General features: G+C 40.9%; 1 protein-coding gene across 1 annotated transcript; it reads left to right on the top strand.

Moving 5' to 3' along the window:
* Positions 1-8,938: 8,938 nt before the first annotated feature.
* On the top strand, positions 8,939-15,686 carry LOC130875674 (ankyrin repeat domain-containing protein 7-like). The gene is made up of 5 exons (XM_057771718.1): positions 8,939-9,192; positions 12,743-12,860; positions 13,565-13,738; positions 15,062-15,168; positions 15,635-15,686. Exons 1-5 carry the CDS (start codon positions 8,939-8,941, stop codon positions 15,684-15,686), a joined length of 705 nt encoding a protein of 234 aa, XP_057627701.1.
* Positions 15,687-26,283: the final 10,597 nt, after the last annotated feature.

The raw sequence follows: 26,283 nt of genomic DNA, 5'->3' as shown, positions 1-26,283 counted from the left end.
ATTTTTTGGAATTGATCTTGTATCCTGCCACACTACTAAATTGTTTATCAGTTGTAGGAGTTCTTTGGTGGAGTCTTTGGGGTCGCTTATGTATACTATCATATCAACTGCAAATAATGAAAGTTTAACTTCTTCCTTTCCAATTCAAATCCTTTGATCCCCTTATGTTGTCTTATTGCTATTGCTAGAATTTCAAGCACTATATTAAAGAAGTATGGAGAGAGTGGACAGCCTTGTCGTATTCCTGATTTTAGTGGGATGGCTTTGAATTTCTCTCTGTTTAATATGATGTTAGCTGACGGCTTGCTGTAAATAGGTTTAATTATAGCTAGGTATGACCCTGTATCCCTAATCTCTCTAAGACCTTTATCATAAAGGGATGTTGAATTTTGTCAAATGATTTTTCAGCATCTACTAGAATGATCATATGGTTTTCTTCTTTCAGTTTATTTATGATAGATTACATTGATAGATTTTCATTTGTTGAACCAGCCCTGCATCCCTGAGGTTAAGCCTACTTGATCATAATGGATAATTTTTCTAATGTGTTCTTGGATTCAGTTTGCCAGTATTTTATTGAAGATTTTCGCATCGATGTTCATGAGTAAGATAGGCCTGTAATTCTGTTTCTTGGTTGAGTCTTTGTGTGGTTTTGGTATCAGGGTAACTGTAGCTTCATAAAAGGTATTTGGCAAGGACTTTTCTGTTTCTATTGTGAAATACATTAAGGAGTATAGGTATTAGGTTTTTTTGGAAGTTCTGGAAGAATTCTGCATTGAAACCGTCTGGACCTGGGCTTTTTTTTGGAAGGGAGGTTTTTGATAACAGCTTCTAATTCTTCGTGACTATCAGGTCTATTTAGATTGTTCACCTGGTCCTGGTTTAACTTTGGTATATGGTATTTATCTAAAAAAGTGTCCATTTCTTTTACATTTTCCAGTTTTGTGGCATACAGGCTTTTGTAGTAAGATCTAATGATTCTCTGAATTTCCTCTGTGTCTGTGGTTATGTCCCCCTTTTCCTTTCTGATCTTATTAATTTGCAAATTCTCTCTCTGCCGTTTGATTAGTTTGCATAGGGGTTTATCAATTTTGTTGATTTTCTCCAGGAACCAGCTTTTTGATTCATTGATTCTTTCAATTGTTTTCTGTGTTTCTATTTTGTTGATTTCAGCCCTCAGTTTGATTATTTCCAGTCTTCTACCCCTTCTAGGTGAGTCTGCTTCTTTTTTTTCAAGAGCTTTCAGGTGGGCTGTTAAGTCTCCAATGTGTGCTTTCTCTGTTTTCTTTAAGTGGGCACTTAGTGCTATGAACTTTCCTCTCAGGACTGCTTTCATAGCGTCGCATTGGTTTGAGTATGTTGTTTCTTTATTTTCATTGATTTCGAGGAAAACTTTAATTTCTTCCTTAATCCAGGTATGGTTCAGTAGTTGACTGTTCAGTTTCCATGAGTTTGTAGGCTTTCTGGGGGTAGCATGGTTGCTGAATTCTAGCTTTAATCCATGGTGATCTGATAATATACATGTGGTTACTAATATTTTTTTGTAACTGTGGATGTTTGCTTTGTTACCGAGTATGTGGTCAATTATCGAGAAGGTTCCATGAGCTGCAGAGAAGAAGGTATATTCTTTGCTATTTGGGTGGAATATCCTATAGATGTCTGTTAAGTCCATTTGATTCATTACCTCCATTAATTCTCTTATTTCTCTGTTAGGTTTCTGTCTGATTGACCTGTCCATTGGTGAGAGAGGAGTGTTAAAGTCTCCTACTATTAATGTGTGCGGTTTGATGGCTGCCTTGAGTTTTAACAATGTTTCTTTTACGTACGTGGGTGCTTTTATATTAGGGGCATATATATTCAGGATTGAGACATCATCCTGATGAATTGTTCATGTTATGCGTAGAAAATGTCCCTCTCCATCTCTTCTGATTGATTTAAGTTTGAAGTCAACTTTGTTAGAAATTAGTATGGCCACACCTGCTTGTTTCTTAGGTCCATTTACTTGATAAGCCTTATCCCAACCCTTTACTCTGAGTAGGTGCCTGTCTTTGTGGTTGAGGTGTGTTTCTTGTAAACAGCAGAATGTTGGATCCTGTTTTCGTATCCAATCTCTTAGTCTGTGCCTTTTTATAGGTGAGTTGAGTCCATTGACATCAAGTGATATTAATGACCAGTAGTTGTTAACTCCGGTCAGTTTTTTAGTAGTAGATTTTGTGTGTTTCCCTTCTTTGAGTTGCGCTGGTGAAAGGTCTCTAGATGTCTGAGTTATTTTGGTCACTGTTGGACTCCTTGGTTAGTGATTGTCCTTCTATTACTTTCTGTAAGGCTGGATTTGTGGCTACGTATTGTTTAAATTTGTTTTTATCCTGGAAAATTTTGTGTTCTCCATTTATAGTGAACAAAACTTTGGCTGGGTATAGTAGTCTGGGCTTGCATCCACAGTCTCTTAGTTTCTGCAGTACCTCTATCCAGGACCTTCTGGCTTTCATGGTTTCCATAGAGAAGTCAGGTGTAAGTCTCATAGGTTTACCTTTATAAGTAACTTGGCCTTTTTCCTTTGCAGCTCTTAATATTCTTTCTTTGTTCTGTATGCTTTGTGTTTTGATTATTATATGGCGAGGGGATTTTTTTTTTGATCCAGCCTATTTGGTGTTCTGTATGCTTCTTGAACCTTCGTAGGTATATCTTTCTTTAGGTTGGGAAAGTTTTCTTCTATAATTTTATTAAATATATTTTCTGGACCGTTGAGCTGCACTTCTTCCCCTTCTTCTACTCCTATTATTCTTAGGTTTGGTCTTTTTATTGTGTCCCATATTTCCTGAATGTTTTGTGATGAGAGTTTGTTGGCCTTGCTGTTTTCTTTGGTCAGCGTGTTTATTTTCTCTATGGTATCTTCAGAATCTGAGATTCTTTCTTCTATCTCTTGTATTCTGTTGGTTATGCTTGTTTCTGTAGTCTCTATTCGTTTACCTAGATTTTCCATGTCCAGCCAGCCTTCTGTTCGTGTTTTCTTCTTTTCCTCCATTTCAGTTTTCAAGATTTGAACTGTTTCCATTATCTGTTTGATTGTTTTTCCTTGGTTTCCTAGGGTATCATTCACTGATTTACTCAATTCTTCAAACTTTCTGTTATACTTCTCAACCATTTCTATAAGGGCATTTTTTTACATGCTGTTTAAGGGCGTCAATCACTTTCATAAAGTCAATTTTTTCTACTTCTTCATGATTAAGGTGTTCATGTCCTCTTGTTGTGAGGTCACTGGGTTCTGGTGGTTTCATATTGTTTTTCAGATTGTTGGGTGAATTCTTGCATTGGTGCCTGCCCATCTTCCTCCGAATGCTCTCCTATGGATCATCTTTTACAGGATCGGGTCTCCTTGCCTACTGATGTACCTTCCCAGTGATGGCACTCCCCAGTGATGGCTCTCCTGGTGCTACAGTGATGTCTCTCCTGGTGCCAATATCAGATCTCCGTGCCCAATGATGGCTCTCCTGGTGCCGAGATTAGCTCTCCGTGTTGGTCGGGTAGTTCATAAACAAAGCGCCTACCTTGCTTGGTGCAGGCAGGCCAGAGTAACAAAGGGACTCCTGCTCGCCCGCTTGCCTTGAGGATTCGCTTCCCAGTGCCCAGACAGGCTGAGCAGGGTGGTGTTAAGTGCCCAAAGAGGGAAGGGGGCTGAAGGAAGAAGGGTTCTGGATGCAATCTGGGTGGGATAGGAAGAGAGAGGCAGTATGCGGGGAGTAGAGTCCCTGCAGGGGGTCCAGGAAGTATAGGGGGGATGAGGAACTTCAGAGTTCCCTGTCCCTGGCTGCTGCCATGGGTCACAAGCTCACCCCACTGATGGCTCTCCTGGTGCCGAGATCAGATCTTTGTGATGGTTGGGTAGTTTGTAAACAAAGCGCCTACCTTGCTTGGTGCAGGCAGGCCAGTGAAACAAAGGAACTCCCGCCTACCTACTTGCCCTGAGGATTCGCCCCCAGTGCCCAGACAGGCTGAGATGGACGGTGTTATGTGCCCAAAGAGGGAAGGGGGCAGAAGGAAGAAGGGTTCTGGATGCAAGCTGGGTGGGATAGGAAGAGAGAGGCAGTATTCTGGGAGAAGAGTCCCTGCAGGGAGCCGAGGAAGTATAGGGGGGATGAAGAACTTCAGAGTTCCCTGTCCCGGGCTGCTGCCGCGGGTCACAAACTCACCCCATGATGGCTCTCCTGGTGCTGAGATCAGATCTCAGTGCAGGTTCCTGAATCTCTCTTTAAATGAATTACTATTATATGTCAAATTAGCTTTATCTTTCTGCAGAGTGTTGAATCTCTCTTTAAATAAATTACTATCAGACTATACCTTTTTCAACGATATCTCAGTTGACTGAGTCTTGTTAAGCAAAGTCCTAGTATCCTCCTTCAGATGCGCAATCTCTTATTCAAAAAGTTTTTTATTAGTCTGTACCACTTCTAAAAGCACCTCATTCGACTGGGTTTTGGTATTCAAAGTGTTTGTTTTCTCTTGTAGATGTATAACCCCCTCTTTAAGAAGCTTGGTACCAGTCTGTACAGTGTTTTAAAAGTACCTCAGCTGACTTGACAATTGTTAGTTAAGGTTGTTGTGTCTTTTTTCAGATTTCCAACTTCTTTCCTAAGAAGCCAGGATTCAGTCTCTAAAGACTGCCCCTTTTTCCTATTGTCAAACCATATTTTTCAGAAAAAAAAATTGAGTACAAAACTAAACCCTAGAAATAGGGATAGCAATGTAGGAGAGACATCATATGCATCTTGTAAGACCTCACACATGTTATAAATGAAAAGGCTATTGAAAGCTTGGATGATTAGATTGTCTGACATATTGACTGTTTTAGATCAGCAACTTATGGATTGTAGTGAGAGCTGCGGGCTGTGATCCTGCCACCCCCAGCTCCTGGTCGCCTGGCTAGCTTATGCCCCAAAATAACAACACACAAATTGTATTCTTTTAAACACTGCTCGGCCCATTAGCTCTAGCCCTTACTGGGTAATTCTCATATCCCGATCAACCCATCTCTAATAATCTGTGTAGCACCAGTCTTACTGGGAAAGATTCAGCATGTCTGACCTGGCGGCTGGCTGCATCGTGTCTGCCTGGGAGAGGGGAGCATGGCGTCTGTCTCTCAGAGGAGCTGTCCCGCATCTGAGCTCACTTCCTCTTCTTCCCAGCATTCTGTTCTGTTTACTCCACCCACCTATGTTCTAACCTATGAGGGCCAAGCTGTTTCTTTATTTTTTAACCAATGACCTTCCTCCATCAATGGATTATAGTTAGAATAATAAATCTCACCTGTGGTTTAATCAGCTGGAGTAGATGCAATAACTGTTGCCTGCCAGTAGGTGTCGTGGTGCACTTGAATCCACTTGCTCAGTTCATATCTTATGGTTGCTGTATAATGGATCTTGTCATGAGTCTACTGCTTGTCCTAGTACATGGTTGTTGAATAGATAACAATGGAAAACTATCCAGCATTTAGCTAGATGATAACAAAGTCTGGGTGCAACCATTGGCATATTGCATTCTTCTCATTTTGTGATGTAGTGTTAAGGTTGAGCTTTTCTGTCTAGTTTCTGCTCGAATGCATCCTTGTTCTTTTCAAGCTCCTCCCTCAGGACCAGTCCTTCTGCCCAAGTGCTACCTCTTTAAATATTATCCATATCACCATATACTTTGGTAGAGTAGGCAAGGCAAGTGGGTAGTAGCAATCTGTACAGAGGGTCTGCATTCCCATAAGAGAGCAGACTCAGAAATCCATAGGGAACAGGGCAATAAGTAGTGATCCTCATTGGCTTCTCTCTCTCTCTCTCTCTCTCTCTCTCTCTCTCTCTCTCTTCCTCTGTGTATGTGTGTGTGCATATGTGTGTTTGTGTGTGTTGAAAGACAAGGTATAAATGTAGAGGTCAGAGGACTCCATCTGGGAGTTGGTTTAATTCTCCTATCATGGATTCCAGGGATGGAATTCAGCTTATCAGACTTGTATGGAAAATGGTCTTAGGTGCTGAGACATTTCAGTGGCCATATTCTCAGGGTTTCTTCCCGGTAACACTTTTTCCATTAAAAAATAAAACAGAGAAGTGTTTCTTATATTCTTCTCCCCTCTTAAATAAGCAAATGCTTGTAAAATGATCTCTATTAAGGAAAACATAGGGTTGTGCATGCAGCTTGGGCATAGTGTGAGCTTGCCTCATACATGGAAGGAAGGCTCCAGGTCTTCTCTCTAACACTGAAGAAAAGAAAGAACATTTTAAGGTAACTAAATATTTTTCAGTACAGTCAGTAATTGTATAAAACTCAAGGACCTGATGATCAAGTCCCTGTTTTCCTAATTCCTTTGGGTCCAGAAGAAATCATTGTATATCTCCTGCTGTTGGATTTATTCCCATGTGTTGTATATAACCATATATAGACCTATAGGAATTTTTCTTCAGAATGTATATATTTGATATGATTCAACACTAGAATGAGAGCCCAGTGTCACAGAGGGCAATGGATCTCAAGGGACATTTTCTTAGTATTTAGGCACACCCTGTCACAGCACCTCATGCCCTATGCCTGGCTGTATAGCAAACGGTACCCTGTCCCATTAAGAGATGCTCTGGCTACTCCCAGTCTCTCTAGTGCTCTCTCTTTCTCCCTCCTTCCCTCCCTCCCTACCTTCCCCTTCTCTCTTTTTCTCTTTTTTCCCCACTGAGGCAAGCAGGTCTCAACCTCTTTCCTTTCTCCCTCCTCATTCTCTCTTTCTCTCCCTTCCTCTTGTCCTTTCCTCTCCTTTACACTCCGCTTCCATCTGCATGGCATATTTGTCTTTCCCTTATGAGCCATGGTTTGAACCTCACCCACGTGCTATGGGACCTGGAAAGATTTCCAAATGCCCTATTGGCACACTGGGAGTTCTTTAACACCATCAACCCTCAAGTACTGCAAATCAAAACTCAATGAGATGATACTTTATATCATTAAGATGGTAAAAATGCAAAAGATAAGTCAATCATGGTGGCACAGCTCTGCAATCCCAGCACTTGGTAAAGGAAAGCGTGTGTGTGTGTGTGTGTGTGTGTCACATATATGAGGTTGAAGCTGGACAACAAAATCTGGTATAAAAGTTGAGAAGTACATGTTGCATGCTGAGGTCACAGGTAGAGCACTTGTCTGCATGCACAGATGCTGGGACACAGGTGAAAGTGTAAAGATACCGGAGAACAGGAACCTGCTATGTTATTGCTGAAATTGTAGATGAAGATAGTGCAGCCACTAGCGTCTGATCATTTATAAAAGAAAGAAGGGTGAAACCCTGATTACCTACTGCTTGATGAGTGAGTAAACGAAGGGTGGTGTGTTAATACAATGGTCTAGTTTCTAGCCATGAAAAGAGGAAGAAAACTGATATATCCTATAACATGAATAAATATCACAAACATTAAGCTCAGTCGAAAGTAGCCAAAGGACTGAAGAATGGAACACTTCTTTATTAGATGATTTGATTTCTATTAAATACCCAGAATGAGACACTTGAAGCAAAAAGTTATATTGGTAACTGATAGGGGGTGAGGTCTGGATGAACGAAGAGTAGCTACTCACAAATGAAGGGTTTTTGTCTCAAGCGATGAAAATATTTTAAAAATAAATAGGGTGATGGTTGCATAATTTTAAGAACATACGTAAAAAACTACTAGGTTGTATACTTTAAAAGAGTGAACTTACTACATAAATTACTTCTCAATATTTACAGATCACATTTCTTTCATGTTTATGTATATTTTGTCTGCATGTATGTATGTGTGCATGTATGTATGTCTACATGCATGTATGTGTGCATGTCTGGTGCCTGCAAAGACACAAGAGGGTGCTAGATCTCCTAGAAATAAATTTACAGATGTCTGTGAGCTTCCTTCCATGTGGGTGTATTTGTAGCTTGAAGGGTTTGTGCTGAGGTACTGAGGACTGCCTTTCTCCTTCAGGTGCATGCAGAGTGCCTTCCAGTACCCTGAATTCTGGTTAGTAGGTGAATAATCTAGTTAGACAGCAGCTCAACTTCTCCATATTCAGTGACAGAAGTGTCACCTTCAGAAACAAGACCCTAACATCAGGTTTTGTGAGCAACCAAGAGCCTTGGCAATAGCTGTGCTGTTTGCTGGTTTCCATGGGTCTCTTTGGTTAATGACTCAACAGGCAGTAACCTGTTCCTGGCACTGGAGGTTTCATTTGGTGGCACAGTTGTCTAGCTGAAGCCTTCTCTCCCCTGCTGTTTTTTGTCTCACTGTGGGTTCCTTTCACCTATGTATAGGAAGCTTTTAGGGTACTCGGTTTCCATATAGGTTTTCAAAGAACCTTTAGTATTGCTTGTCCCTCTCCATTTTCCCTTCTTTACCTTTCTGTCCCATCCCCCTTTTATTAAACCATCCAATTCTAGTTTTCCTTTATAGCTTCCAAACACTATAGACTACTTCCTTTCCTTGAGAGATACTCTCCTCCTTTCTGGTCCCTTTGTAGGTTCCAAACCTCTGTGCATTATGATTGTAGTTGCCATATCAGTACCTTAAAAGGGAACATCCTTAAAAGAGAAAACATACAACATGTGTCGACATGTGCTGAGTACTGTATGCTTTTGTTGGTGGAGTCTGACATGGGCATGCGCAGAACACACATGGTCCACAGCTGCTGAGCGCCATTGTGTGCTCACAGCGCATCACTATGCCCATGGAACTCTGTTGCTAAGGAGGAAGCAGAGTTCAGCTCACACTGAGCTAAGGATCTGCCCTAGCAGGACGCTTATTTGGTTCAGTGGGGAAACTGAACTAGGGTTTTGAACATTTCTTGTTGGGTTGGGAGGGTGTGGGTGGCTAAAGGGGAAGGAAGGGAGGGTCGGGAGGGCCGAGAGGGCCCTGAGGGCCCGGAGGGCCTGCAGAGCCTTGAGGGGCTCAACATGCAGGATGACTTCGAATATGACGCCCTGACTTTTAGAGCCCCTCAGCGGACTCGCTGGTACACCCGCCTGTGGCCCGCATGCCTGGGTCATGGGTGCTGTGGCCGGAAACGGCCGCAATTTCAACTGTATTTAATTGGGTATGATCCTGTGGGGCAGCTGCAAAGGGCGGCAAGTGTGGGTGATGTGGCATTAGTTGAAAAATTTATCAATGGCAGCGAACACCACATAAACGAATCCGACAGGAGGGGCAGGTAATGGGGCCCAGGGATGGGCAAGGGGCAGGAGGGGTGGAAAATGTTGGGGACAGTCAGGGTCTACCAGGGAGAAACATACTTTCTAGATCTGCGGTCTGAGGGAGGGCAGAGGTCATACTGCTTAAGGCTCTTCTTTCATGGAGACCACTGGACTTTGTGCCTGCTTTAGGCTCCTAGGCACCTGAAACCTGCACATCTTGGAAGGGCAGCTCCGAGGCCTTCTTTAAGAAAGCAAAACAAAAAACTTCAGTTAGTTTACAAATCCTTTTACATTGTCTCTTTTAGAGCACTTTCTTGGGTGCTTTAAAGGGATTTAGCTAAGAAAACCACGTACATTTTTTTATGTGTGCACTTAAAATTTTATAGGTTTGAGTGTTTTGCCTGCATGTATTTTCAACATACCACACACACATAAGAAGAGGGTGTTGGATCTCCTGGAAGTGGAGTTATGGACAGTTGTGATCTTCTATATGGATGATAGGAATCAAACCCAGGTCCTCTACAGAAAAACTAGAGCTTGTAAATGCCAAGCCATCTCTCCAGACCTTAATGTATATGTTTTTAATGCTGTTATATGCAACACAGAAAATTGTATCATGAGATAAATTTTCACATAAGATGTCAACATGAAACCAAAAAAAAAAAAAGAATCACCAAGAAATCTTATGTAGGTTTCATGCTCACTGAGGAATTTCATAAGGAAATTTTTAACTTGAACTATAACTCTGTCTCCCTGCCCCTTATATACCTGTTGTGTGTGTTTTGATTTTGGTACATACGTGAAGGCTAGTGGTTGAAATTCTCTTCAAAAATTTCTTGTCATCTCTTTAGAAAAATCATAAGTGTGTGGGGCTCATGTGCCCCAAACATGCCAAGTAAGTGTGTGAAGTTCAGAAGAGAACTATATTTGACAGTTGTGTTCTGCCACGTTGTGGGATCTGGAAATTGAACTCAGGCCATTGGATCTGCCAGTGGGTGCCCTCACCTGATGAACCACCCTGTGGTTTCTACATCTCAGATTTTGAGACAGATTGTCTCAACAAAGCCCACTGTGTTTGACTGATTGTCTTGGAGTATACTGACTAACCTAGACTTGCAGGCGAGCAAGCTTTGGGGATCCTCCTGATCCACATCTACAGCACTGGATTCTCAAGGTGGTTGGGGTTCTGAAGACGGTGTCTCAGGCTTGCAGGGCAAGTGCTTAGCAACTGAGTTTAAACAATCACTGCAGCCCTCTTTTCTAGTCCTTGTTTCTTATTTCTCACTAGATCATAGGCAGGAAACAATGGCCCTCAACAGCAGATTCTCCATAGCTCACATGCTTCTTGATCATGTCTGAAGTGGTGAGGTTATTCAGTCTATAGTTATTCAGTCTTCAAAATTAGAGCATCATACAAATAATAGTAAATTATTGTTTCAACATATTCTTTTGCTTAATAAATGTATCCTTTAGAAACACTGAATTTTCCAGCTATATTTATCCATTCTGCCAATCCATTTATTCCCCACATGTAACTTAGATATCTACCGTACAGCATACACATCTACTAGCTCTCAAGATCCTCTCATTCTGAAAATATTCATGTTACTCTGCCCAGTCAGCTTTCCTTACATTCTATAAATTTAAATATTGAATACAATGAAAGATGCCCAATTGAATCCCTAGTATTTTTTGGCTAAAAGCTTTTTGGAAATCAAAGCAAGGGAGCTATGAAGCCATGGATTATCTCCTTCTAGAGTGATTTGCTCAATTATGGTGCTAGATCATGGACACATTGAGAGGTATAAGATAAAGGCATTTGCTACCATCTGGTGTCTGTATTAACATGGATACTCTGTCTGTTGTCTAAGGACTATGCCCTGTCCCTGTTGGCAGGAAACAGAGAAACATTACTTCTGGGCACTGAGAAATGAAAAACGTCAAAGTATTGATGACTGAGGATTTAGATTTTTGTTTGTTTTTTTTTCTATTCTAAATCTGTTTACATTTCATAGTCTTAAAAGCTGAAATTTACATAGATACATGTGACCTTTAGAATTATCATGGGACTGTGGATTGTGTCATTTCATTTGATGTAAGGCACAATGGACTACATGATGACCTTTTATTTTGTATGGCAGAAAAGTAAAAAGCATTGCTGATTATAGTCATAAAATATCATGAATTATAAGTGGCAGATGTCAGTGATGCTAAAGTGTGAAATAAAGAGTAAGGTAGTTGGAGTGGAACTGCCTGCATTCCTACCTACTTGGAGGATTAATTGCCAAGTTCAAGGCCAGCTTAGGTAATAGTTTTAAAATATTGTAAAAGTATATGAATAAAAAATTTTGCATCTGCTGTAGATAACATGAGTGCTGGGCTCATTGGGGTTTCTGTCCCATCCGGTCACCCAGCCATTTAGTCCCAGAGAAAATAACACAGAGATCACCATAAGTTATAAAATTGATTGGCCCATTAGCTCAGTCTTCTTAATAGCTCTTGTAGCTTATATTAACCCATTATTCTTATCTGTGCTAGCAACATGGCTCGGTACCTTTTACAACGGAGCAGGTCACATGCTGCTTCTTTGGTGGTTTGGGCTGGACTGGGGAAGGATAGGCTTCCTTCTTCCCAGAATACTCCTGTTCTCATCTCCCCACCTCTACTTCCTGTCTGGTTGACTGGCCTATACTTCCTGCCTGGCCAATCAGCATTTATTTAAAACATGGTTGAGAGGGGCTGGAGAGATGGCTCAGAGATTAAGAGCATTGCCTGCTCTTCCCAAGGTCCTGAGTTCAATTCCCAGCAATCACATGGTGGCTCACAACCATCTTTGATGAGGTCTGGTGCCCTTTCTGGCCTTCAGGCATACACACAGACAGAATATTGTATATATAATAAATCAATAAATATTTTTAAAAAATTTAAAACATGATTGACAGAATACAGACAATTCTCCCGCACCACTATAGGTGTAATTCTGTTATTTCTCTTCATTGAAATACTGTGTTTGTTACCATTAGGAAGACCAATCATAATTATATCCAGCAAACACTGAGGTGTCAGGTGCTGGAAGCATTTGTACGTGCTCTTGAAGATGTGAGTTGAAGCATCACAGCATCACTGTGTAAGATAGCTGCAACACTGTGTAAGACAGATACACTCTTGATCCCCATTCTACAGATGGAGAGATTGAGTCATGGAGCTCATAGGAAGTCTAAGTGGTAACTAATAACCAACAGTGATTAGGGTAGGATTCAAATCCAAGCTGAGTTCATTCTAACAGGTGTTCTCCTGTAATCCAGAGAGGCTGCTCTGAGGAAGGATGAAGCTTGTGATAGAGCACTTTCCTTGAATGGGACTATATGCACTATATATATAGCGCACTAAATGCACTATATGCCTAGCACAGCAAATGAACACCTAAGTAGAGAAATAAGTAAATAAGAAAATTTTAGTTTCTTTTTTGACATCAGAAGGAACTGTACTTTGCCATATAGTATTTACACTTGAATGTGCCTTTACATAGTAATCTTTAATTTCCTAAAATGTCCTCTCAATTTGTAGGACATCACTACACTATGCATGTGCCCATAACCATCCCAACGTGGTAGCATGGTTAGTATCCAACGACTGTACGGACATCAATATTCAAGATGATGAAGGCTGCACACCCTTAATTAAGGTAGCTATCGGGCAAGAGTTTCGGTATAAAATTGATTAGATCTTATCCTTGTTTGGTTTTTGTTACTGTGATGAAACACTGGCCAAAACCAGCTTGAGAAAAGAAATATTTATTCGGCCTACAATTCCACATCACAGTCAGTCATGAAGGGAAACCAGGGCAGAAGCTCAATCAGGACTAGAGGCAAGAAATGAAGCAGAGGTCATGGGGGGATGCTGCTTTCCCGTGGCTTTTTCCAAGGCTTGTTCAGTCATGCCACCTCCCTTAGGAAGCTGTGCCCTCCCATATCAACCTCAATCAAGAAAATGTTTTATAGACTTCCCAGAGTCCAGTCTGGTAGAGGCGATCCTTCAAGTGAGGTTCCTTCTTTCCCAGTGTCTTCAGCCTGTGTCAAATTATCAAAACAAGCAAATGAATAAGCAACCTCCCCCACTACAACAATGGCCAAACAGTGCTGGTGAAATGCTTTAATATCTAGGTGTGGTAGCACACCCCTGATATTCTACCACTTGGAAAACTTTGGTGGGGAGGTCATGAATTTAGGCAAGCCTGGGGTACTTGAGAGGACCCAGTCTCAAAAAAGAGATAACATGCACAACCTAAACAGTTGGTCTGATCCAAGGGTAACGATTCAATGCAATTGTTGGAATGCTTATCCTGACTTTCTAGAGTTCAGTATCTCTTTCTTTCTACAATACCCACAGGCGACCCAGAGGGACAACGTGGAGTGCGTCTCCATACTACTCATGCAGGGTGCTGATCTCCACATCGTAGATTTCGGTGGGGATGCAGCTCTACACCACGCAGTTATCCGAGGAAATATAACAATTGCTGGAAAACTGCTTAAATATAAGGCAAATATTGACGCGAAAACAGAGGTAAAAATCCTTCAACTTCATTGGCAATGTACTTCCAGCAATGACACTCAGATCACTTTCCACATTCTGAAGCTCAAGCAGTCTCACTGAATCTGTTCAGAGTCAAACATCTTCTCAATCTGTTTTTTACAGTTTTGCAGGTAACTTAAAGGAACTCAGCATAGCACATTTTGTTTCAGACTTGGACTTTACTTTAAAATTGAACAAGTAAAGTACATGGGCCCACATGTACTTCACATACACACAAACAATAAAAAAAAATGCTAAGGTAAATGTCTGTAGAAAACACCAGAAATCTGTTACAGTTAAGAAGCTACTGATGTGGTTTGTCTCCCAGAGATGAGGCTAGACTGGAAAGGTCACATGCACACAGGCAAATGTGGAAATTAGATCATTGAAGAAAACATACTGAGAAGACATCTTTATTTAACTTTTTCAAATTTTCTATGTTCATAATGAAGGGGCCAAAATGTGACTCCATCTTAGACAAGTAGTGACTCCATTTTAATTAATGACCTAAGTCTGAATCCAGGAAGTTCCCCAGTGAAGTTTAGCCAGTCAGCTAAGCAGTTCCAAACCTGGCCATGTAAGGCTGGGAGACCCAGAGTTGCAGGATCTGGCTGCTACTGACCATATGTGACAGAAAAAGCCAACAGCGGATAAAACTGTTACTAGTCCTGTACAATCAACGTGCACCTCATGTAGCTGCTCCCTGACTGCCCAATTATAGAAAAGATACTTAGAATTCCCCATATCCCTTTTAAAAGGGCATGCATGTCTTTGTCCTTGGTCCTCATTAACATTTTATATGGCTGATGGACTGCATGCTGGCTCTTTCTGAAGAATAAGCACTCTTTGTGTTTACATACCATTTGAGTCTGGGGTCTTCCTCCAGCATTTTTTGGACCACTACAATAGGAAATGATGTTTGGTTTGTGAGATAATTTTTAGATTAGAGGAAAAAATAGTTTTGAAAAACAGACTGAGAAACTGCTCCAGAGATGCCACTTGAGTCCACTCATTCAACAGAGGCACACCAAATCTAACTGAAATTTTTAGGGTTGGGAAATGGAGGCACATCTCCTTGGAGCTAAGAAGCTTGGAACCAGCGAGCATTTGTGGAAAGTTCTGGAGATGAGTGGTGTTCACGGGCAGTGTTGAACAGGGGAAGGTGTGTCAAAGGGAAGGGAGCCCCTGTGTGTATGAATCTGCAGCAAGGGCTGAAGGAAAATCTATCCTTTTGTGACTTTTTGTTTACAAAATCTGTGATACTTTTTCAGTTGAGAAGCATGTAATTTATAAAATGAATTTTCTTCTTTACAGTATGGGTTGACCCCATATAAACTCGCGCTATATGAAAGGCAACACCAAATGGCCGAGTTTTTAATAAAGAACGGGGCGGAGGCACATTCGGTGCTTCAGCCAAATAGGTACTGTTTCTTCTTTTTACAATCTTAGTGCTGTTCTTGAGGGTGACATTGCTTAAGTAATGAACACTAAAGTAGTAGAGGGAATATGGCTTCAACTCAGAAGCACATATTGAGAAAGCTTAGCTCATAGAGAATGTGAACTGGAAAAGAGACTCTTCCAACATCAACAAAGGAACAGTGTGTACGAGGGCTCAGCTTCCCGTTTAAAAACAAGTTTGTCATTTCTAATCTGATCTGATTGGCAATTTTCTACTAGTTACGGAAACTTCACATTAATGTTGTTTACATTGAAAAGTGTCAACTTTATTTTCAACACTGAAATTTATAATTTTAGTGTTTTTCATTCTGTGTGTGTTTGTACTTTACATATTTTTCTGTACTTTGCATATTTCTCTGTGCAGACATGAAGGAAAGAGGAGGGTATTGGTGTCTTGTATCAATCTCTAACTTATCCTCTTGACATAAGATCTCTGATTGACCCTGAAGCTGGTCTGGCAGCCAACAAGCCCAAATGGTAACCTGTCTCTTCCACACACAGGACATGTGCATGTATGTTTCTGTGCCCAGTTTTTTATGTGGATGCTGAGGATTTAAACTCGGGTTGTTGTGTATGGGCAGAAAACATCTTGTTGACTGAGCCACCTCCAAAACCACTGGCTTTTTAAATTTTTATTTTTAAATAGAACTACGACTGAGTCTTCACTGAATGTTACATAAATTGCAATAAGTTGAAACTACAAAAGCAACAAAAACCTTTAAGACAGGGATCAATGTTGAATTACATAAATGCAAAAATGTTACTTAGCATGCAGGTAATAAATCTTTCAACAGAGTTTCTCTAAGGACCAAACTCACCCAACACTACATGTTTGTATTCTAAAGGATCTCTGAAAATCCTGATGTGCCTGAATCTAGAACAGAGGACAAGGGCAGTACCTCTGCTATTAAGGTAAAATTCTCCTTTGTGAAATTCGTTTTCTTATGAATTTTGTTAAAATGCAGCAGCAGTCTACCTATCACAGTTTTATATGGAGATTTGGTCAGAGAAAAGTGTTTGGTATTTGTGAACCATCCTTTCTATAAATTCCAGTGAGCAGTAAGTCCTTGCAGGTAGCAGTGGCCCAATAGGAGAGCGAGCTGAAAACACAGAAAGGTGCCTGATGTTTGACCAAGGATGGTGTGCAGAAATAAAAACACATTAGACTGATTTTAAAAACAACTGAGGTAATGCACCTGAATACATTTTAACGGGTCCAGTTATTGCAATGGTCCAGGCACCACCCAGGTGCCTTTTCCTTCAGCAGAATTGCAGGTAGGTTTTCTCGTCCCTTTGATATTCCTATTTCAGGATCACAGATAAGAGCATCTCCTCTGTTTGTCTCTTTGTTTCTGTGTTTACACTAGCAAGAAATTGTGGAAATTTAGCTATTTGTAATGTGTTCAACCAAGTTTTCTTTATGAAGAGATTACAGCGTGTTTTCTATTTGATTCCACTAGGAGGATAATGAGAACTCTTCCTCCAGTCACACAGTAAGTGTTTTCCCCATTAGCCAGCAGCTGTGGATGTTCAGATTCAGTTACCATATAGTAACACTTTGACTTCTGGATATTGGTTCTCTATTTGTCAATAATATACACTCTGATTCTTTGTATCATGTTCACACATTTACAATATTTTAGGGTTGTAATTAGACATTTATCTATTCATAGTAAAATGACCTCATCACCATGCACTGCTAGAGGTTGGGAAACCTGTTTGTAACCTGGAGCCCTAAAGTAAGGGTTTGTGTGAATCAGAAGTTAAATATTAATGACTTTTGAATGTGACTCAGTGTACCAGTGGGTTTCTCTAAAGCAGTTTCACAGATGCTATGATACGGAGGACACTAGTAAGCGAGAGTTTATTTACAAATGGAAAATAACATGCATTTTGCATCCCAAACGTAGAAGAGAAACTCTGATCAAAGGGGCCTATTAAAATTAATAATCATCTCACATGAGATTCAGAAATTTTAAAATATGGTGAGTTCAGTTCAGTCTCAGTCACAGGGAAAAACCCAGTTTCTCAGTTCACGATTTTCTCAATCTAGTTAGCAAAAATATTTTTTATTTCTTGATGATCTCATAGTAATTTGTAAATAGATAAGCATATTAGCAGATATTTTACTTTTAAGTAATAGTTTCTACTTTCCATGTTTCAATACCCTGTCCTTGTAAGGGATAAAGTAGTTTTGAAATTGTGCACCCCCAATCAAAAGAGTTCATTTCCTAATCAAACCAGGAAAGTCGATCCTCTGTCTTTTCATTGCAGAACATACAGAAACAATTTCTATATTCTAACAAGATGGCCACAATAAAGAAGAGGGAACAAGCAGTTCTGAGAAAATCAGTGATTAACCTCAGTTCTCTGGGAGAGGCAATGCCTGAATACTCTAGAAAAAAACATGCTTGATTGTAATTCCCAATAACTTGAAAAGCAACATAATTGTTTATGGGGGGAGTGATGCCTTTGTGTATCTATGTCTGCATAGTTGCAAATAGTGTCAGAAAAGAGGAACCCAGCCTCAAATATATCACTCACCTCCTCATACCCTCACTCCTGGGAATACCCATGCTAGCTAGTGAATTCTTAGCAGTAGATCTCAATCTTTCTATGCTGTGACCATTTAATACAGTTCCTCATGTTGTGGTGACCCTAATGGTAAAATGATTTTTGCTGCTAATTCATAACTTGATAACTGTAATTTTACATGCAGGCATGTACACACATGCACACACCCACATGCATGCACACAGGCACGAACACACACACACGCACACACACCACCACCACCACCACCACCACCACCACCACCACCACCACCACCACCAAGCAAGAGAAAGAGCAAGACAGAGAAAGAAGGGATAGCACATGTTTCAATGTTTCAATACTTTGTTACGATTTAGGAGACTAGTTAACCTTTGGGATATGGTCTAGCTAGCAGAATGTTGTCTGTGGTGGGTCTTAATGGTCATCCCTATTTTTGGAACCAGTTCTGGGTTGTATGCTTCCCTGTCTAACAGCATGTGAGAAGCAATAGACCACTGCCACAGACAAAGCCTCCCTGTTTGCTTTCCCTACTTCAACTGCTGGAGGGAAAGTCATTCAGTTATAGCAGGGAAGGCAAACAGGAGTTTCCTGTAGCCATGACTCTTCTTTCCTTCCTTCCTTCCTTCCTTCCTTCCTTCCTTCCTTCCTTCCTTCCTTCCTTAAATAATCTCTGTCAGACATTTTGTCACAGCAAGTATAAAAGAAATAACCTTCATTAGTGTTTTTATTTATTTTATTCATTTTTTCTTTTATTATTTTAAGACAATCTTTTTTATTTTACATACCAATCTCAGATCCCTCTCGTTCCCTTCCTCTTTCTCCCCCTACCCTCCCCCACCCTCTCCCCATCCATTTTGCAAAGAGGATGAGGTCTCCCATGTGGAGTCAACAAAGTCTGTCATATCCCTTGAGGCAGGACCAAGGCCATCCTCCCTGTATCTAGACTGAGCAAAGTATCCCTCCATAGGGAATGGGCTCCAAAAAAGCCAGTTCACACACTAGGGATAAATAAATCCTGGTCCCACTTCCTGTGGCCCAACAAAGCTGTCCAAGCCATATAACTGTCACCCATATTCAGCGGGGCTAGTTTGGTCGTATGCAGGTTACCCAGTTTTAAGTCAAGAGCCAGTGAGCTCCTACTTTCTTGGGTCAGCTATTTCTGTGGGTTTCTCTAAATTCAATCACATACCCGGTAACAAAGCAAATCTCAACAGATTAAAAAAAAATTGAAATAACCACGTCTTATTGTGGCGGCGTAAATGAATGCAGACAGATTATATAGATATATACAGCTTTAATAAGGAAATAGACTTACAGGACCACAGGTTCCCGCGGAGAACAGGAAAAGCTGAGCAAAAGAAAAGGCTGCTGGGATCATGCCCGGCAGATTTATCCCTAAACATTAGCCCGAGGCGAACATGCCCCCAATGGGTGGGGCTATATCCCTACATCTTATCAGATCACCTTTGGTTTAAAGTTGGATTTCAACAACACTACTTGCAAAAATCCCACAAACTCATGGAAACTGAACAATTCTCAATAGAAATGAAGGAAGAATCAGGAAAATTTTTAATGAAAACTAAGATCTCAAAATTTCCTTGAAGGTTGAAGAAACCAAGCCGGAAGGATTTCTTCCTGCAAATGATGACGATGGCATTGTGCCTCAGCCTACCGCCGACACTGAATTACCTTCACTTCCAGGTACAAGGCACAGAGGTGACATTCCTCAGGAATCTGAGAAAATTACACTTCATGACACCACAATGGATCACACACGTTTTTTAGGACTTACACTGGGCATGCAAGGGGGAGACCACATGCTGACGCTGAGCTTGCTCCTGGTAGCCATACTGGTGACACCATGGACCCTCTGCAATATTAGTTTTTTGACAGTTAATAAACATTTGAAATGTTTTTGAAAACAATCACAAGCATGAACTTTGTTACCATTAGAGGCCCTCTTGGTTCTCCACAATGATACTGAGTATGCTCACAAGCGGTTCCCATTGTCAAGTCTGAAAACCAGCATCTTTGAAAGGAAAAAACCTCAGCAAACTACCATTTAACTTGTTTTAATGTTTTTTTCACAAATGGTGAAAATACAAAAATACAGCAAGTAATAATCATGTTTTTGTGGCCAACATTATAAATATGGAATTCTAAATTTAAAACATTTTCTGGTTTTAAAAAATAAATCTGGTCATCCATGCAGCTCTGCAGGTCTCTCTAGTAGGGCCGGTCTCTAAGTTCCTGACTGTGCTCACCTGTATTTATTTACGCAGGTCCTCCAGATCCACTTCTTCTTCATTCCATCTGTTCCCTCAATGGTCCAGGAGGACCGCCAGGACCACGTCGTACTCCTCCACCAAAACCACCTCGGTCCAAGCTACAAGCACCTCAGAAACCACCTCTGTCTCCAACTCTGCCACATAGGAACATTTCTCCAGGACCACCACGGTCCATAAGTCTGCCTCATCCTTGCTGCATGCCACCAGGCCAGCCTCACCAGGTGAAAACAGAGAGCCACCTTATGAAGGTCATTCACTGCCCACCAACCCCCCCCCCACACACACACACACATAAAGTTGAACAGGTCCCCTTTTAAGATTCTCAAACTCTGGGTTTTGAATGAAACAGAAAGGAACCAAAGGTTACACGATATCAGTGGTTATAGTGATAAAATTTCCCTGAGCAAACAAATATTTGGGGACTATAAATCAAAACCCTGGCATTAACAGATAAGTTCTTGTGAAGTGAATCAAAATCAGTGACATTTTTAATGAAAACTAAGATCTCAAAATTTCCTTGAAGGTTGAAGAAACCAAGCCGGAAGGATTTCTTCCTGCAAATGATGAGGATGGCATTATGCCTCAGTCTACCACCGACACTGAATTACCTTCATTTCCAGGTACAAGGCACAGAGGTGACACTCCCCAGGAATCTGAGAAAATTACACTTCACGACACCACAATGGATCACACACGTTCTTTAGGACTTACACTGGCCATGCAAGGGGGAGACCACATGCTGACGCTGCGTTTGCTCCTGGTAGCCATACTGGTGATACCATGGACCCTCTGCAATATTAATTTTTTGACAGTTAATAATCATTTGGAATATTTTTGAAAACAATCACAACCATGAAGTTTGTTACAGTTAGAGACTCTCTTGGTTCTACACAGTGATACTGAATATGCTCACAACGGGTTCCCATTGTCAAGTCTTTTGTTTCATTCCAAGTTATTTATATTTTTTTCTTTTTATTTTTTTGTTTATTTATTTATTTTTTAAAGATTTCTGCCTCCTCACCGTCACCGCCTCCCATTACCCTCCCCCTCCCCCAAACAAGTCCCCCTTTCTCGTCGGTCCTAATATCAATCAGGTTTCCCTGCCCTGTGGGAAGTCCAAGCACCAACCACCTCCATCCAGTTCTAGTAAGGTGAGCATCCAAACTGCCTAGGCTCGCACAAAGCCAATACGTGCAGTGGGATCAAAAACCCATTGCCATTGTTCTTGAGTTCTCAGTAGTCCTCATTGTCCGCTATGTTCAGAGAGTCTGGTTATATCCCATGGTTTTTCAGACCCAGGCCAGCTGGCCTTGGTGAGTTCCCGATAGAACATGCCCATTGTCGCAGTGTGTGGGTGCACCCTTGGGGGTCCTGAGTTCCTTGCTCGTTCTCTCTCTCCTTCTGCTCCTGATTTGGACCTTCGGATTTCAGTCCGTTGCTCCAATGTGAGTCTCTGTCTCTGTCTCCTTTCATCGCCTGATGAAGGTTAATATTCAGGAGGATGCCTATATGTTTTTCTTTGGGTTCACCTTCTTATTTAGCTTCTCTAGGATCATGAATTATAGGCTCGATGTCCTTTATTTATGGCTAGAAACCAAATATGAGTGAGTACATCCCATGTTCCTCTTTTTGGGTCTGGCTGACCTCACTCAGGATAGTGTTTTCTAATTCTGTTCATTTGCATGCAAAATTCAAGAAGTCATTGTTTTTACTGCTGAGTAGTACTCTAATATGTATATATTCCATACTTTCTTCATCCATTCTACCATTGACGTGCATCTAGGTTGTTTCCAGGTTCTGGCTATTACAAACAATGCTACTATGAACATAGTTGAGCAAATACTTTTGTTGTATGATAGGGCATCTCTTGGGAATATTCCCAAGAGTGGTATTGCTGGGTCCAGGGGTAGGTTGATTCCAGATTTCCTGAGAAACCACCACACTGCTTTCCAAAGTGGTTGCACAAGTTTGCATTCCCACCAGCAATGGATGAGTGTTCCGCATCTCCACAACCTCTCTAGTAAAGACTATCATTGGTGTTTTTTATTTTAGTAATTCTGACAGGTGTAAGATGGTGTCTTAAAGTTGTCTTGATTTGCATTTCCCTGATCTGATCGCTAAGGAAGTTGAGCATGACCTTAAATGTCTTTTGGCCATTCAAACTTCTTCTGTTGAGAATTCTCTGTTCAGTTCAGTGCCCCATTTTATAATTGGGTTGATTAGCCTTTAGGGCCTAGTTTCTTGAGTTCTTTATATATTTTGGAGATCAGACCTTTGTCAGTTGCAGGGTTGATGAAGATCTTCTCCCAGTCAGTGGGTTGTCTTTTTGTCTTAGTGACAGTGTCCTTTGCTTTACAGAAGCTTCTCAGTCTCAGGAGGTCCCATTTATTCAATGGTGCCCTGAATGTCTGTGCTGCTGGGGTTATACGTAGAAAGTGGTCTCCTGTGCCCATGTGTTATAGAGTACTTCCACTTTCTCTTATATCAGGTTCATTTTGTTCAGATTGATATTGAGGTCTTTAATCCATTTGGACTGGAGTTTTGTGCATGGTGACAGATATGGATCTATTTTCATTCTTCTATAGATTAACATCCAGTTAAGCCAGCACAATTGGTTGAAGATGCTCTCTTTTTTCCATTGTTTACTTTTAGCTCCTTTATCGAAAATCAGGTGTTCATAGGTTTGTGAGTTAAAGTCAGGGTCTTCTATTCGATTCCATTGGTCGAATTCTGTTTTTATGCCAATACGAAGCTGTTTTCAATACTGTAGCTCTGTAATAGAGTTTGAAGTCAGGGATGGTAATGCCTCCAAACAATCCTTTATTGTATAAGATTGTTTTGGCTATCCTGTGTTTTGTTTTTCCATATAAAGTTGATTGTTGTCTTCTCTAGATCTGTGAAGAAATTTGATGGGATTTTGATGGGGATTGCATTGAATCTATACATTGCTTTTGGTAGAATTAACATTTTTACTATGTTGATCCTCCCAATCCAAGACCAAGGGAGATCCTTCCATTTTCTGGTGTCCTCTTTAATTTCTTTATTCAAAGACTTAAAGATCTTGTCAAATAGATCTTTCACTTCCTTGGTCAGATTTACCACAAGATATTTTCTGCTATTTGTGGCTATCATGAAAGGTGATGCTTCTCTGATTTCCCTCTCTGCTTCCTTATCCTTAGTATATAGGAAGGCAACTGATTTTTTGGAGTTGATCTTGCATCCTGCCAAATCACGAAAGGTGGTTATCAGCTGTAGGAGTTAAAAATTGAAAACACTTTCTGGTTTTAAAAAATAAATCTAGTCATCCATGTAGCTCTGCAGGTCTCTCTAGTAGGGCCGGTCTCTAAGTTCCTGACTGTGCTCGCCTTTATCCATTTACGCAGGTCCTCCAAGTCCACCTCTTCTTCATTCCACCTGTTCCATCAATGGTCCAGGAGGACCCGAAGGACCACGTCGTATTCCTCCACCAAAGCCACCTCGGTCCAAGCTACAGACACCTCAGAAGCCACCTCTGTCTCCACCTCTGCCACTTCGGAACATTTCTCCAGGACCACCACGGTCCATAAGTCCATATCATTCTCGCTGCATGCCACCAGGGCAGCCTCAACAGGTGAAAACAGAGAGCCACCTTATGAAGGTCATTCTCTGCCCACACACACACACACACACACACACACACACATAAAGCTGAGCAGGTCCCCTTTTAAGATTCTCAAACTCTGGGCTTTGAATGAAACAGAAAGGAACCAAAGGTTACACGATATCAGTGGTTATAGTGATAAAAATTCCCTGAGCAAACAAATATTCGGGGACTATAAATCAAGACCCTGGCATTAACAGATAAGTTCTTCTAAAGTGAATTAAAATCAGTGACATTTTTAATGAAAACTAAGATCTCAAAATTTCCTTGAAGGTTGAAGAAACCAAGCCGGAAGGATTTCTTCCTGCAAATGATGACGATGGCCTTGTGCCTCAGCCTACCGCCGACACTGAATTACCTTCACTTCCAGGTAAAGTCACAGAGGTGACTCTCTTCAGGAATCTGAGAAAACTCCCCTTCACGACACCACCATGAATCACACACATTTTTTTATTTTATTTATTTTATTATCCTAGAATTTTAAACATCCTTGATGTTCCTCAATTGTTGAACAGATAATGAAAATGTCATATATTTCCACATGAAAATATCATTCAATAAGTAAGAAAAATATGACAACTATGACAGATAAGACACTTATGATATTCAGAGGTTAAAGTAGTAGGAAACAATAATTCTTAGTGATGTGCCAAGATGGATAGGTACCACACTTGTCTTTTATTTGTTGATATCAGCTTTGAATATTTAGGTTGATATGTTTCTGAAAAAATAGCAAGAAATGTCAGAAAATTATTAGGAGGGCAAAGAAAGATTTTGAAAGGAAGGTGTTAAAAATTAGTGATATAAAAGCTTAAATGGGATTAATGGGTTGGAAAGAGTTTTAAAAGAGTGGGAGATGGAAGGTGAGGTAGAACAAAAACTCCAGAAAGACAGAGAACTCTGAACACGTTTGCAAAAATTCATTTAGAAACTTATGTATTTCTGTGGAAGACTTGTCTCCCCAGTAACTTTTTACTAGGTGAAAATGCTCTTACTAAACACCATAGGCTAGCAAATAAAAATGTACTATTTTAGGAATATGTCTGTTACTTTAGAGTGTTTGGCCAGTGAGGTCTCCTGGCCTCCCATGTACTGCAGGCTATTCATTGCCAATGTTCTTGTTACTTTCCAAAACTTGAAGGGGAAATTATAACATTGAAAACACCTGATATCCAAGTCACACAACTTATAGACGTTAAACTATACAGACTGGTAAATTTTTTCTCAACTGCACAGCATAAGTAGTGCTGAAAGCTATTATGGTTGCTACTGTTGAAAAGAAGCAAACACCAGTTTACTCTTTTATTTATTTGTTTATCAAAGATTTCTGCCTCCTCCCTGCCACCACCTCCCATTTCCTTCCCCCTCCCCCGATAGACTCCCCCTCCGACAGCAGCCCAAAGAGCAGTCAGGGTTCCCGGCCTTGTGGGAAGTCCAAGGTTCTCCCACCTCCTTCCAGGTCTAGTAAGGTGAGCATCCAAACTTCCTAGGCTCCCACAAAGCCAGTAAGTAACACGCATTTTTTAGGACTTACATTGGGCATGCAAGGGGGAGACCACATGTTGACGCTGAGCTTGCTCCTGGTAGCCACCCTAGTGACACCATGGACTCTCTGCAACATTATTTTTGACAGGTAATAACCGTTTGGAATGTTTTATAAACAATCACAACCATAAACTTTGTTACAATTAGGGACCCTCTTGGTTCTCCACAATGATACTGAGTATGCTCACAAGGGGTTCCCATTGTCAAATCTTAAAACAAGCATCTTTAAAAGAAAAAGACTCAGCAAACTACCATTTAACTTGTTTTCATGTTTCTTCACAAATGGTGAAAATACTAAAGTACAGACAGTATAAACATGATGTTGTGGCCAATATTACAAATATGGAATTATAAATTTTAAACATGTTCTGGTTTTAAAAAATAAATGTAGTCGTCCATGTAGCTCTGCAGGTCTCTCTAGTAGGGCCGGTCTCTAAGTTCCTGACTGTGCTCGCCTTTATCCATTTACGCAGGTCCTCCAAGTCCACCTCTTCTTCATTCCACCTGTTCCATCAATGGTCCAGGAGGACCCGAAGGACCACGTCGTATTCCTCCACCAAAGCCACCTCGGTCCAAGCTACAGACACCTCAGAAGCCACCTCTGTCTCCACCTCTGCCACTTCGGAACATTTCTCCAGGACCACCACGGTCCATAAGTCCATATCATTCTCGCTGCATGCCACCAGGGCAGCCTCAACAGGTGAAAACAGAGAGCCACCTTATGAAGGTCATTCTCTGCCCACACACACACACACACACACAAACACATAAAGCTGAGCAGGTCCCCTTTTAAGATTCTCAAACTCTGGGCTTTGAATGAAACAGAAAGGAACCAAAGGTTACACGATATCAGTGGTTATAGTGATAAAAATTCCCTGAGCAAACAAATATTCGGGGACTATAAATCAAGACCCTGGCATTAACAGATAAGTTCTTCTAAAGTGAATTAAAATCAGTGACATTTTTAATGAAAACTAAGATCTCAAAATTTCCTTGAAGGTTGAAGAAACCAAGCCGGAAGGATTTCTTCCTGCAAATGATGACGATGGCCT

Source organism: Chionomys nivalis, chromosome 6, assembly GCF_950005125.1.
Source record: "Chionomys nivalis chromosome 6, mChiNiv1.1, whole genome shotgun sequence".
Classification (NCBI taxonomy): Eukaryota; Metazoa; Chordata; class Mammalia; order Rodentia; family Cricetidae; genus Chionomys; species Chionomys nivalis.
This window is presented reverse-complemented; position numbering and strand designations above follow the sequence as displayed.